Source organism: Bufo gargarizans, chromosome 6 (assembly GCF_014858855.1).
Source record: "Bufo gargarizans isolate SCDJY-AF-19 chromosome 6, ASM1485885v1, whole genome shotgun sequence".
NCBI classification, from domain to species: domain Eukaryota; kingdom Metazoa; phylum Chordata; class Amphibia; order Anura; family Bufonidae; genus Bufo; species Bufo gargarizans.
Window position 1 is genome coordinate 312,068,087 of NC_058085.1, and position 14,766 is coordinate 312,082,852.

The 14,766-nt window shown below is 45.4% G+C and overlaps 1 protein-coding gene across 2 annotated transcripts in view; it reads left to right on the forward strand.

The window, feature by feature from the left end:
* The window catches only part of HECTD2 (HECT domain E3 ubiquitin protein ligase 2), a 121,541-nt gene that overhangs the window by 14,314 nt on the left and 92,461 nt on the right, over positions 1-14,766 (forward strand). For both annotated transcript variants that reach the window (XM_044296530.1, XM_044296531.1), the window contains one exon: positions 6,710-6,839. In XM_044296530.1, coding sequence (XP_044152465.1) covers positions 6,710-6,839 — 130 coding nt within the window. The remainder of the gene's footprint in view (positions 1-6,709; positions 6,840-14,766) is intronic.

A 14,766-nucleotide genomic window follows, 5' to 3' on the forward strand; every position in this document is an offset into this window, starting at 1 on the left:
GTTAGTTCTATATGTTGCTTTGTTCTTGGTCTCTTTGGATGTTTCTTAAGGCCCTTATAGACTGGCCGATGTTTGGGCAGATGACAATTAACGAGCATTCATACAAATGCTCGTTAGCGATAACCTAACAATGTAAAGGTGTGGCCGATAGGATCATTGGTGCGGTCACCTAAATCATTGTTTGCCAGCAGCATATTGTGTTGTCTTATCGGCCTCAGCTGCCGGCAAACAATGAGTCTGTATGGGGACGAGCACCCCTTTTGCCTTTACTCCTCTTAAGGGTGCCAGTTATTTTCTCTATGTAACTTCATAGCCGAGGGTTGTCGCCTGTAAAATGGTCAGGATGTGACAAGCTGCAGGATGAGATGTTGTCAGAGCACGAAACTAAGGAAAGAACCAGGAGTAGGACAACAGATAACAGGTGGCAAATTTAAGGGGCGAGACAGAAATGAAATCCAGGATTGAAGACCAGGTCAAGAGTCCGAGTGAAATAAAAAACAGAAATAGGATCTCAACGGGTGCTCCTCAATCCGCAGGATGGACCGAATTACCATTCAGATAGTGTGTAAGGACCAGTTTGTTTCGTCAAGTTGTGGCAGTGACAGACAAAGGCTTGTAACCAGGATCAGCAGACCAGCTGGAACGAGAGAAGTAAAAAACATTGACAATTTTTTTTTTCTTTCAATGAAACGAATATCTATACGTCTGAGATTCTTCTGTTTTGTGCTTTCACATTTCTGTAGCATTGAATCGCTTCCACTTCATCAGTTAGAATGACCTGCTAAGAATATCCCTGGGCTGTTATAACGTCATTGCTTACTCTGGAATGACATCTGTTGCCGAATGCTGGTAATTGCTTCAGTTAACGGCTGACGCAGCGGAACAGACGGAGATGGAGCAGAAGAATAGCTACGTTATGGTTGACATCAACAAGGATATACAGGTGAAACTCGAAAAATTCGAATATCGTGCAAAATTCATTCATTTCAGCAATGCAACTTAAAAGGTGAAACTAACATATGAGATAGACTCATTACATGCAAAGCGAGATATTTCAAGCCTTTATTTGTCATAATTTGGATAATTATGGCTTACAGCTTATGAAACCCCAAAGTCACTATTTTTTAGGTCCCCTTTGCTCAGGGGGTATGGATTAATTAGCTGACTACAGTGTGACACTTTGAGCCTAGAATATTGAACCTTTACACAAAATTCTAATTTTAAGTTGCATTAATGCAATTCCTTTTAAAGGGGTTGTCCGGGTTCAGAGCTGAACCCGGACATACCCATATTTTCACCCCGGCAGCCCCCCTGAGCCTAGCATCGGAGCATGTCCTGCTCCGATGCGCTCCAGTGCCCTGCGCTAGATTGCGCAGGGCACGGGCTCTTGTGTTTTCAATAACACACTGCCGGGCGGTAACTTCCGCCCAGCAGTGTGTTTGGTGACGTCACCGGCTCTGAGGGGCGGGCTTTAGCTCTGCCCTAGCCGTTTTACTGGCTAGGGCAGAGCCAAATCCCGCCCATCAGTGCCGGTGACGTCACCGGGGTTCCTCTCAGCCTCATAGAGAGCCCCGGTACGTCACCGGAACTCAGAAAAATGCCTTTGCCCCGCACAATTTAGCACAGGGCAAAGGAGAGCATCGGAGCATGAACTGCTCCGATGCTCATGTCAGGGGGGCTGCCTGGGTGAAAATGGAGGGCTGTCCAGGTTCAGCTCTGAACCTGGACAACCCCTTTAAGTTGCATTACTGAAAGAAATGGACTTTTGCATGATATTCAAATTTTTCGAGTTTCACCTGTAGGTTTTTTATTTTTTCTAGAGCTGCAAAAATTCAATTCGTCCTTCAATTATTTATGCCATGAATATTTTACTCTTTATTATTACTATGCAACAAAGCTGAAAAGAAAGGTATGCAAGTGAGTTTGTGTTTGACCCTTTAGAGGGGTTGTCTGACAGTAACAAATGCTCCCCCATATTCTGGGCCCCTCACACTGATTCTACTTTCCTGGTCCCCGCACCGCCGCTGCTGCTTCTCCCCATGTGCGGATGAAAACATCCGGTGGGGGGGGGGGGGGTGAGCCAATGGCAGGCGGTGATGGGGACGAGCCTCCCTAGTGTCACCTGCAATACTAGGAAGGCTCGTCCCCGTCCTCTCCTACCATTGGCTGCTTCCCCCCAACACCAGATGTTTTTATCCACGCACAAGAGAAGCAGCAGCGGCGATGCGGGGACCAGAAGCGACACTGAGTGCCGGGTAAGTAGAATCAGTGTGAGGGGCTCGGCACATGGAGGAGCATTTGTTAGTCGGATAACCCCTTTCAATAGACCTTGAGACATGACTTGGATATTAAATAAGCCAGCACCTCATCTGCAGACAGCTGTTTCGGAGTGATTGCCCCTCATCAGTGCAGAGCATAAAGTACTGGCTTAACAAGGTGAGAGGCCTAAGTCAAGATTTGGGGGTACAGTCTCTCCTTGGGAACAGAGTGCCTTAATCAGCGTGAGAAGACTGATAGGCCATACATGCTCCTCTAGAATTCTGGAAAGAAAGGGATGCAAATGAGCTCTTGACAAGCTCTGCCTCTGATGCCACCTAGAAGTCAATGTTTGACGCAAAGCTGAAAGACACCTTGGCTTCCTTCAGCCTTATCAATGCTATGGGTCGTGAATTTATTGAGCATATGGCTAGTCACTTGGTGGCACCCTGCAGTTTGCAGACTATAGTTTACTAAGGGGGACTGGAAAAAAGAAAGAAATTTAAGCTTCCTTCCCCTGTCTTGCCATGTTTTTGGAAGCAGGATGATAATAAATATAAGACTATAGTATTGTTTTTTATTTTTTTTGATGATGCCACTCCTTTTTTACGGGTCTGCTTATGAATACAGAGGCACGCTGATCCAAAGAGCATGTAGCAAACCATGAAGTTACTGACATTATGGCCGGTGTCTTCAACACCCCCAAATGAAAGAATCAGACAGTGTTTCATAGTAACAATCCGTGTAAAATATAGGCTTGAAGGAGAGGGAAAAATGTCCATTTATCTCTCCCTCATTGAACTGGAAGATGGGAGAGATAAATGTTGATTTCTCATTAACATGAGGTTTATTTCCCATGGTCTGGTCTCTGTTGTTTTAAAACCAATTGATCTCATTATAAAGAAAAAGAACCCATTGATGTTTTGGGCTTTTATCCGTACTTGCTCATAATAATTCACCTCTCAACAGATTATATTGGAATCATTTGCATTGTCACTTTCATGTATAGATAGCAGGGGCAGACTGGGAATTTAAAGTGGCCTGGAAAAAAGCTAAAAGTGGCCCTGTGTTGTAGGCTGGTCCAATTTGACAGAAGGCAGGACCAACACAAGGACATGGAGCAACTCAAGTAGGCGGGGCCAGCAAGACCCTAGTGCAGCCCCTGCAGAACCAAATACCACAGTGCAGTACAAATTTGATGTCCCAGCAGCACAAAATACCTCCCCAGAAGCTCCCAATCTGTGGTAGTCAGTGCCACTACCACATTCTGTCCTCCTACACCTACTCAGGTTACAGTAAATTCAGGAGTCAGAAGGGCTCCTGCGGCTGCCAGCCAGTTACTTAAGTAGTTGACACTCCCAGCATTAAATAATTCTGGGTGCGTCAGCTCATTCCTTACTTAGCTGGCATCTGGACATTGGCCCACTGGGAAGTTTCCCTGTAGGGTCTATGGCCAGTCTGCTCCTGATGGATAGCAATATGATATATACATTTTTAAAAACCACAGTATTTTACAAGAAATACACTTGTGACGCTGTAGTGTCTTGGGTTGTAGGTTAGGTAGTTTTCCCACGTGTGAGCATGGCACAGGTATGTCATAGATGAAGTGATGGCACAGGCATGACTTTCATGCAACAGGCGGCAAAGCTAGGAGAACTGGCAGATTCACAGATCGCCTAATCGGGAAGTAATGTACAAGAAATACATCTCTTCTCTTGGGGAAAGAGGAGCCATCTAGTAAAACTCTACAGTAACTTCTCAACAATGACTGCAGTGGTATCAGTGGTTCCCCATGTGGTATAGCAGTCTCTTGGCTTCCCTGCTGAAGAGATTCCGAAAGATGCTCCTTTTGGCCTGCAATGATGCTGGCCACCAGGCAACTTCTCGGTCATCGGTAGCCTCCAACTGTTGCAGACATAGTACCATTAGCTCCAGTCACAGTTGTGGTCAGTCTGAACAGTGACGGCTCGCTTCTGAGCCGACTCCCAACTCCCCTTGACTTAGCAGAAAGAGACTTCAAGTTCTTGCCAAGTCTAAGTGAGTAACTTGACTCATGAACACCTTTACATCCTCAGAGTGACTATGGCGTGATCCCTACCAATCGTGGTGTCGAGAGCTGTTCATGCCTGGAACCATATTGGATGGCACATGGCCAGATCTGAACACCGGAGAACTTTTGTACTGTCTCAGACTCTCATTTAACATACATGATTGCAAAGCACATAAATCACAAATAACATTGTATTGTTCAGCATTTTACATACAGTACATGGTAATCAAAGCTGTCGAAAGTTAGGCCTGGACAAATCTTAGTCCTGTCTACTAGTTAGTTCAAAATTTCCAAATGTTAGTCACCAGCAATGACACACTGTAGGTTGAGGTCTAAAATGCCCGCTGTGAGGGGCTATTGAAGCAGAAAAAAATGTACACATGAGAGCTCAGGCATTTGCAACAATTCAGTTATTAATCCCCCCTGGTGGAGTAGCTTCAATAGAGCCTTGTTTAAAGCGGCTATCCTCTTTAAAAAAAAAAAAGTAATTTTTTTTTATGGAACTCTAGTACACGACAGTCTAAGGGTTCTTTTACACTAGCGTTTTTCTTTTCCATCCTAGAGGCTCAATACCGGAAAAAAACCTGATCCGTTTTATCCTAATGCATTCTGAATGGAGAGCAATCCGTTCAGGATGTCTTCAGTTCAGTCACTGTACGGTTTTTGGACGGAGAAAATACCGCAGCATGCTGCATTTTTCTCTCGGGCAAAAAATCCTGAACACTTGCCTGAATGCCGGATCCGGCATTAATTTCCAATGAAATGTATTAGTGCCGGATCTGGCATTAAAATTGCCGCATTGACGGATCCGTTCTTCCGTTCTGCGCATGCGCAGACCTTTAAAAATGTGAAAAATTAAATGCCGGATATCGTTTTTCCGGATGAATAACCGCAAAGACTGAACCGGCATTGCAATGCATTTTTCAGACGGATTCGCATCCAGATCCATCTCACAAATGCATCCGTTTGCTTCCGGATTGCCGGATCCGACGACTGAACTGCCTGCCGGAATACTCTGCCGCAAGTGTGAAAGTAGCCTTACAAAGCTAAAACCATCCCTGTACCTCACATCGATCCACAGATCTCCCTATTTATTGCTCTGCTAGGTGTATTTCAAGCTTGCAGCTCAGGGTGCACGTCCTTCCTGCTGCAGCTCTCTGCCTATCACAGCTCAGGAAGCAGTTGAAGGATGGCACTGAGCACGTGTGTCCACCTCAGTGAGGTGGACAGAGAAGTAAGGAAAATAATAAACAGGTTGTGCTATACAGATTTTTATTTTTTATTTATTTTTATAATTCAGTGGCTATACAAAATTTTTCATTACATGTTTAGATCCAGGTGCTGGAAAATTGGAGAATGTTTTTGATGGGACAATACATTTAATGATGGTCATAGGCTAGCAATGTACCCTTTGTGTCCTTTTCTTACCTCCCCTGTAGACAGTATGCTTTGCGGTACTCACAGCTGTCACTCCATTCCACTAATGATGCATCAGCAATTTGAGAAAATGTTTTAGACCTCTTTTACACGAGCGGGTTTTCTGCACGGGTACGATGCGTGAAGAGAACGCTTAGCACCTGCACTGAATCCTTATTTCAATGTGTCTGTGTACATGAGTACGCATCAGTTCTGCGTTGCGTGAAAAACTTGTTCTATATTCTTTGTTTTTCACGCAGTCCTCGCCCCATAGAAATGAATGGGGCTTCAGTAAAAAAAACGCATTGCATCCGGAAGCAAGTGCGGACGCAGTACGTTTTTTTACTGATGGTTGCTAAGAGATGTTGGTTGTAAAAATGCATCAAAACAGATTGCACTCACGCGGAAAAAACTGAACACAATCGCAGACAAAACTGACTAAACTTGCTTGCAAAATGGTGGGAGTTTCACTGAACGCATCCGGAGCCAATCCGTCACGCTCGTGTGAAAGAGGCCTTATGGCGCCTTCACACGCGGCAGATTTTGCGTCAGAAAATTCCACGACTGAAAATCGGTTCCATTCATTTGAATGGGGCAGCAAGCACATGGATTTCTGCAAGCCGCATTAAGGTGAATGGAACTGATTTTCAGTCGTGGAATTTTCGGCCACAAAATCTGCTGCGCGTGAAGGCGCCCTTACCTTGTTCTTTCACAGCCAGATATTAACATTTCATCGATCTGGTAGTAACAAAAGTGTCCGCACCCCTCTGTCCGCGGGGGCTGCCCATTCCTGTGTTAAGCATTACTATGCCTTTGTGCAGTTACATCAGACTATTCATAATCCACCATGTGGAAGTGTCTGTTTTATTGTAATGTGTTCTAGTGATAGCACCGCGTAGTTCATTTGGGGGGGGGGGGGGGGGGGAGGTCGGGTGGCGGCATTTGCCGTTCAGTATATTTTGCACTAACTGCTTCCTCTAATTACAGGGGATGGAGAGAGCAGCGAAGGGTCAGTTCTCAACGTTCAGCAGTTTCATTTCAACCATCAACCAAAAGAAAGAAGCCGCTGGGAACAGATGCTCACCTACGCAGCTTGTTATACCCAACAGCAAAAATGGTAAATGAAAGTGTTATATACGCAGCTGCTTCCACAAAAACAACAGCATACACCATGGCGGGAAACTGCCGGATGAATAGAGCTGTGATAAAGCCAATCTGCATGAATTTGTTCTTGGTTTTTTGTTTTCCTTTTGCGTTAAGAACTAATGACAGTTGTTTTAAAGTGGAACTCCGCATATGTTATCGTGTGAGCAATTCCCATACAGCCGTTTAGGAGCAGAGGAGCAGGTGTTTTTGTTTTCTTTTTTTGGCCATCTGCAGGGTCTAAAGGCCCTATAGATGCAGTCGTCATGTGCTTTCCTGGGCCATTTACCAAAAGTACATTGCATTGCAGGGGCGTAGCTAAAGGCTCAAGGGCCCTGGTGTAAGAGTTCAGCTTGTGCCCCCCTTCTCTCAGTGCTTTGTGGCCAGGGGCACCGACTCCATAGCCTTCGTGCCTGAGGCAAAAATTTAAACGGCACCCCTTCCCCATGCCAAATTCTTGACCTAACCCCTTCCCTACAGCCAGAGGTGTAACTTGACCAGTATGCACTTTCTATAATACTGGTCTCTTTTTATGCGCCACAAGGGTCTGGGGCCCCCTCAGGGTCCTGGGCTCGGTACAGACTGCTACCTCTGCACCCCCTATAGCTATGCCCATGTTGCATAGCCTGTTAGGGTATGTTAGGGCATTGAGGTGCTCATATACCTTTCAACTATCCTTTTTTTTTTTTTTTTTTTGTTTAATGGGGTCACCTGTTGAATCGCCTGCTGTTCCTATCCAGACACTCTTTATTCACAGGGCTGCCCTGCTGGTGTCACATTGACAACACACGACCGCTGCAGCCAGTCTCTGCCCTCAACATTGCACCTTTGAGGACTGCTATTAGATGAATCTGTCAGTTGCGCTGATGACTAGAAGAGCGCCACTGGAGCAGGGGGCGATTCCACAGTTGAGGGAATGTTCACATCTGTGTGCGAAATCCGTCAGGCTGTTACGGCATACATATTCAGCAGGATAACGCCGGGAACTGCCAGATCCCACTATAGTTAAGTGGGGGATCTAGCGGTTCTTGGGTTTTGGCATGACAGATTCCACTGTAGGTGATGTTTTTGTCTGGCAGTTAGCCAGCATTTATGTTGAAATAGACTGCCGGATCTCCTAACGCTAGTGTGAACTTAGCGTAAGTAATGGTTACTTTATTTTTCACCTCCCCTGTTTGTGCCACACTTTTACTAATCTGGAACCACAATCAGAAATAGGGCTTGTGGCACTTCCAGTCATGGCCAAAATTGTTGGCACCCCTGATATTTTTCCGGAAAATTAAGTATTTCTCCCAGAAAATGATTGCAATTACACATGTTTTGTTATACACATGTTTATTTCCTTTGTGTGTATTGGGACAACACAAAAAACTGAGGGAAAAAAGGTAAATTGGACATCATTTCACACAGAACTCCAAAAATGGGCTGGACAGAATTGTTGGTACCTTTTTTTCAAAATTGTGGGTAAACAACTTTTTTTTATCGCAAGTGATGCTTGTTCAAACTCACCTGTGGCAAGTAACAGGTGTGGGCAATATAAAAATCACACCTGAAACCAGATAAAAAGGGGAGAAGTTGACTCAATTTTTGTATTGTGTGTCTGTGTGCACCACACTAACCATGGGACTTGAGAACCAAAATTGGGGGAAAAATATCAACAATCTAAAGGTTACAAGTCCATCTCCAGAGATCTTGATGTTCCCTTATCCACGGTGCACAACATAATCAAGTAGTTTACAACCCATGGCACTGTAGCTAATCTCCGTGGACGGAAGAGAGAAATTTATGAAAGGTTGCAAAGCAGGATAGTCTGGATGGTGGGTAAGCAGCCCCAATCAAGTTCCAAAGAAATTCAAGTTGTCCTGCAGGTTTGGGGAGCATCGTGTCAGCGTGAACTATCTGTCTAATTTTGAATGAAATGGGACACTATGGCAGGAGACCCAGGAGGACCCCACTGCTGACATAGAGACATAAAAAGGCTAGACTGCAGTTTGCCATAATGGACGCGAGTAAGCCAAAATCCTTGGCATCAACTCTACATCTGCCGGACACGCCGTGTGGGTTCCCCAGCCAGTCATCCTTGTCTGAGTTTTTCTATATCGGGATGTATACCCTCCCCCACTACCGGTTAGGAAGCTAAGTATTATCCATATAAATCTTGTTGCTCATAAAGTTTTTTTCATCCCTACATGTCTTTTTCTATATATCATTTTTTTTTTTTGATGAACCTGAAGGTGGAGGTGAAACGCGTGGGTTTAACTTTATTTACATTTTGTTTAATTCTACATATTTTCTTATATCTAATAAGAGACTATAACTATCTCGTACTTGTATGTTCTATGACCATTGGATATATTAAGGTAGGGTCTAGATAGGGAATTTCCAGGTTCTAGGAACGAGGACAGGGATCCTCCACCATCAAGGGGTGATCCTGGGCTGAGAAATATTTAGGGTAAAACAGGAAAAGTTTTACCCTACCATTCTCATCCTGATACTGAGATCATATTTTTCTTAATCGTTTTTTTTTTTTTTCTTTTTGGGAAATTCTTTTTTCGTAAAGCACATTATTCTACAAAGAAAAGAACACTGTACCTACAGTCAAATATGGTTGAGGTTCAAAGATGTTTTGGGGCCTCTGGCACTGGATGCCTTAACTGTGTGCAAGACATCATGAAATCTGAAGATTACCAAAGGATTCTGGGTCGGAATCTAGGGCCCAGTGTCAGAAAGCTGTGTTTGCGTCCTAGGTCATTGTTCTTTCAGCAGGACAGTGACCCCAAACATACTTCAGAACTCTCCAGCGCTTTGTTTCCATCTATTTCTGGATGCTACTTGAAGTGGCCAGAAATGAGTCTGGATCTAAATCCCATTGAACACCTGTAAAGAGGGATTTTTAAATTGCTGTTGGGAGAAGGGACCCTTCAAATATCAGAGAACTGGAGCAGTTTGCAAAAGAAGGGTGGTCCAAAATTCCAGTTGAGAGGTGTAAGAAGCTTGTTGATGGTTATAGGAAGTGACTGATTTCAGTTATTTCTTCCAAAGGGTGTGCAACCAAATATTAAGTTGAGGGTGCCAGAAAAATTTGTTTGGCCTATGGAGATTTGTGTGAAATTATATCATTTTTAGCTTTTTCTTCTCTGTTTTTGTGTTGTTCCAATAAACACAAAGGAAATAAACCATATGTTTAAGTTTAATTGCAATAATTTTCTGGGAGACATTTATTTTCCCTTACGCCAATGACGGCACCCTTGAGAGACCCCCTCTAACCAGGACAGGAAACAGGAACTTTTGTGGAGAGCTCTTAAGTAGGGGTTCTACCCCTATGCCACCAGTTCCTGTTTCCTGTCCTATGGACATCCCCTGCTGCAAGGGCCGCATGGGAACGCCAGCAGGGACCCGACCTAGGGTATTTAAACCCTTCAGCGCACGGTCAGAAGGATCCCAGCCAGCCTGCAAGCATCTGTGGATCCACTTATGGAAAACTCTCTATCCCTGTCTGGTACCATGGAGGAAGAAGGTAGTCAGCGCGCTGATGTCCAGGAGCGTCATGACGCCAAACCGATATTCCTGATGGGGTAAGGTAGTCCATCCCCACCTTTTATTTATTCCTTCAGTGTCTAATAGGGGCTTATTCTCTTATTTTACTTTAGAATCTCAGAGGGCCCTAGGAAAGCTACCACTAAATCTATAGGAAGAGAGTCTGCTGTATGCAAGAAAAAAACTCGCTCCTTCCTGGTCTAAGCTGTTATGTCAGCATTGTGTGAACAAGGTGATAGAGGAGGAATCCCCATCACTACTTCAGAGTATCAAAGATCTTGCCAAATCTGAAGTTTCTGATTGAATGAAAATGTTTAAAAAGTGCCTCCCTTCCTTAGCCTCGGGCAAGCAGGGTCACTCTAATATACGGTAGTATCCGATTCTGAGTCTTCAGACAAAAATGAGCAAGCAGAAATCCTAGAAGATTGAAGCTCTTCCTCAGATGAAGAAACCACGGGTAGACCTTTATTTTCCCCTAGAAAGGGCGAGTCCTCCTACTGGGATAGGCCTCCTATATTGGATGCTCCAATTGCCAAGATTTTTAAAAGGTCTGCTTTGCCTTCTGAGGACCTCGTGCCTTGAAAGATCCGATGGATAGACGGGCAGAAGTATACCTTAAAGTATGTGAGGCCTCTATGCAGGCATTTAAACCAAATATTTCCACTACCTCTACTGCCAGTCTTTAAAGTTATGGAGTAAGGGTACTTTCACACTAGCGTTTTTCCTTTCCGGCATAGAAATCCGTCACAGGGGCTCTATACCGGAAAATAACTGATCAGGCATATCCCCATGCATTCTGAATGGAGAGTAATCCGTTCAGGATGCATCAGGATGTCTTCAGTTTAGTAGTTTTGACTGATCAGGCAAAAGATAAAACCGTAGCATGCTATGGTTTTATCTCCGGCCTGCGCATGCGCAGAGCGGTGAAAATGTGAAAAAATATACAAGACGGATCCGTCTGTCCGCATGACAAGCGGAGAGACGGATCCGTCCTTGCAATGCATTTGTGGGACGGATCCGCATCCGGGTCCGTCTCACAAATGCTTTCAGTCAGCGGCAGATCGGCGGATCTGGCTGGCAGTTCCGACGACTGAACTGCCCGCCAGATCACACTGCCGCAAGTGTGAAAGTACCCTTAGAATCCCATATCCAGAATAAAACCTCAAAAGACCAGTTGCTAGGGGTATTTCCTACCATCTTTAAAGCGATGGACTTTATTTCGGATGCTTCTGCAGATGTATTAAGATTAAATGCCAGATCAGCAGCTTTATCTAATTCTGCTAGGAGGGCCATTTGGCTTAAAGGATAACTGTCGTGTATATTTTTTTGGAGTATTGGATTGTGGTGATTAATATCTCCTTGGTGGCCCTATTTCAACTTTTCACTGTGCATTCAATTACCCCTTAATTCTACATTTTTGTTCACTGTACTGCCTATTTTTACCTGTGCTTAAAATAGGGTTGCTAGTCATGGTCTGTCTATCTGTTGATAGACGGAGCATGCAGCGTGCAGGCTCACATTACTGACAGCCAGGGACTGTAGGTAAATGATTAAAGCCAGGTCCTCCCCAGCAGCTGATAGCAGTGCCTGGGCTGTGTGCAGTGGTGTATCTTGGTTTTGTGCTGCCCTAGGCGAGACTAAACTCGGGCACCCCCCTAATATAAATTTGAACCACCCCTTCCTGTCACGGCCAAACCCCTTCCTCTGTAAACCCCACCCCTTCCTCTTTAGGCTCCACCCTTTCCTGTTTTGCATAACAATCTTAAGAAATTTATCGTGATAACGATATATATCGCGATAAATACCCGTTTAAAAGAAAAAAAACCCACAAGGAGGCGTTATACTGTATGGGACAGCCTCAAGGAGACGTTATACTGTATGGGGGCAGCCTCAAGGAGACGTTATACTGTATGGGGGCAGCCACAAGGAGACGTTATACTGTATGGGGGCAGCCACAAGGAGACGTTATACTGTATAGGAAGAGCCACAAGGAGACGTTATACGGTATGGGGGCAGCCACAAGGAGACGTTATACTGTATGGGGGCAGCCACAAGGAGACGTTATACTGTATAGGAAGAGCCACAAGGAGACGTTATACTGTATGGGCAGCCTCAAGGAGACGTTATACTGTATGAGGGCAGCCTCAAGAAGACGTTATACTGTATGGGGCAGCCTCAACTAGACAGTATACTGTATGGGGCAGCCTCAACGAGACGGTATACTGTATGGGGGCAGCCTCAAGAAGACGATATACTGTATGGTGGGCGGGGCAGCCACAAGGAGACATTATACATACTGTATGGGGGCAGACATAAGGAGACGTTATACTGTATGGGGGGAGGGGGCCAGGCCAGCCTCAAGGAGACACTAAACTGTATGGGGGCTGCCACATGCAAATAGTGCACTCTGCACTGAGTCATAAATAAAGGTGGTATGTGTGTCAGACTGTCTATGGTAGCCCTGGCCTCTCCTTGAGGCTGCCCCATACAGTCTGTATGGGTCAGCCTCCAGGAGAGGCCAGGGCCACCATAGACAGTCTGACATACCACCTTTATTTATGACACAGTGCAGAGTGCACTATTTTCTTGTGGCAGCCCCCATACAGTTTAGTGTCTCCTTGTGACTGCCCCCATAAATAAAGGTGGTATGTCAGACTGTCTATGGTGGCCCTGGCCTCTCCTTGAGGCTGCCCCATAAGTATGGGGCAGCCTCAAGGAGAGGCCAGGGGCACCATAGACAGTCTGACATACCACCTTTATTTATGAGTCTCACTCTCGCAGTGCACTATTTGCTTTTTAACTCTCGTCTTACTCACTCCTGTTCCTCTGCCTGGAGTGGACCTGGACATTCCTCGCAGGGCAGGGCAGGAGTCAGGCGAAGTGGCCAACTCTGTTCTTTGACTGTCTGTGTGAGGAGGGAGGTATGTAGACTTTTCCTGTGGCTGCCGCTTGTGTTGTAAGTATTCCGGCCCACTGCGCATGTGCGAAAAAGAAGGCTCGGCGCAGTAGTTGAAAATTCCAGAACACGGACGGGAGGAAGTCAGGAGGACTCGGGAGGAGGGTCCCTGCTTCACTATGCGGCGCCGGCGATGCCGCTCACATAGTGAATGATCGGCAAGCAGCGGACAAAGGGGAAAAAAAGTTTGGAACATTTTACTATCGCTAGGCAAACAAGGCATTTTGCCGCCCCATTGGCAAGTGCCGCCCTAGGCAAATGCCTTGTTTGCCTCGTGATAGATACGCCTCTGGCTGTGTGCACTTCTCCCTGTCCCTGCGCTTGGCAGACGCTCCCTCACTCAGCAGAGCTGGAGAAGGCAGAGTTGAACCAGCGCACAACAGGGAAGGGAGATCTGCCATCTGCTCAGTGTAGAAATGAAAGCAACATGTGGTAAGAGGACCCCTTTGTGCTGCAAGAGATTAAGCCTTTAGGGGGGAGAGCTCTGGTTACTGACACTTTTGGGGGGGCTATTGTTACGGGCTAGTGAGGGCAGGCGGGATTAGCCTCTGGGTGAGGGCATTAGCGGCCATCTTAACTGAATAGTGAAATTGCAATTTTATGCAGACTGGTTGCTAAGGGCTGAATCTTATTAAATATGGGGTAAGTCAGTCTAATAGTAACTGATTCTGGAATATCATGCTATTAGTAACTACGTATTAGAAAATTTAAATTAGGGTCTAAATGTGATAGTTATCCTTTAATGGGGTTATTCCACCTTCTGCTTTCCATGCCGTGGCTGCTCTGTCCTCTTCAAGAAACTGCCCATTCATGGGGTCTTGTCGTTTCTATTGATTTAAAGCGGGATCAGCGCTCTGCTGATCTACTAATTCTGCCTTCTTTCTTTGCGTGCGCGCTCCCATGTGAGCCAGAATTCATTTCAGCAGCCGCCTCTGCGCTCCTACTCTCCTATCCCTTCTCTGCAAAAAAAAAAAAAACAGGACGGAGAAAAGGAATTGATCGTGCATGCGCGAAAATGCGCAAGCCTGTGAGTCAGGTCGGGCTGCTTACAATAAAAAACCAGGAGGATAGCGTGCAAGCGCGGCCATTGCGTCGGTATCTCTGGGGTGGCCATAACTAATAACATCCATAAGTAAATAAGGCTGGAAAAGAAGGTCACATATAGGAAAGGAAGAGGAATTGCTAACAACATGTATTTGGTAAGTTGCTGGTGGTGGCATAAACAACACAATTAAGCATACTTCAAAACATGGGATAACCCCTTTAAGGGTTGGTCTGGTGACACGGCTTAAAAAAATAAAATTTGCTCTATTCCATGCCAGGGAGGTTTCCTTTTTTGGGTTGGATTTGGACGACCTTTTAGAAAAGGGTTCTGACAACAAAAAAGGCTTTCCTGTTTCCAGACCCC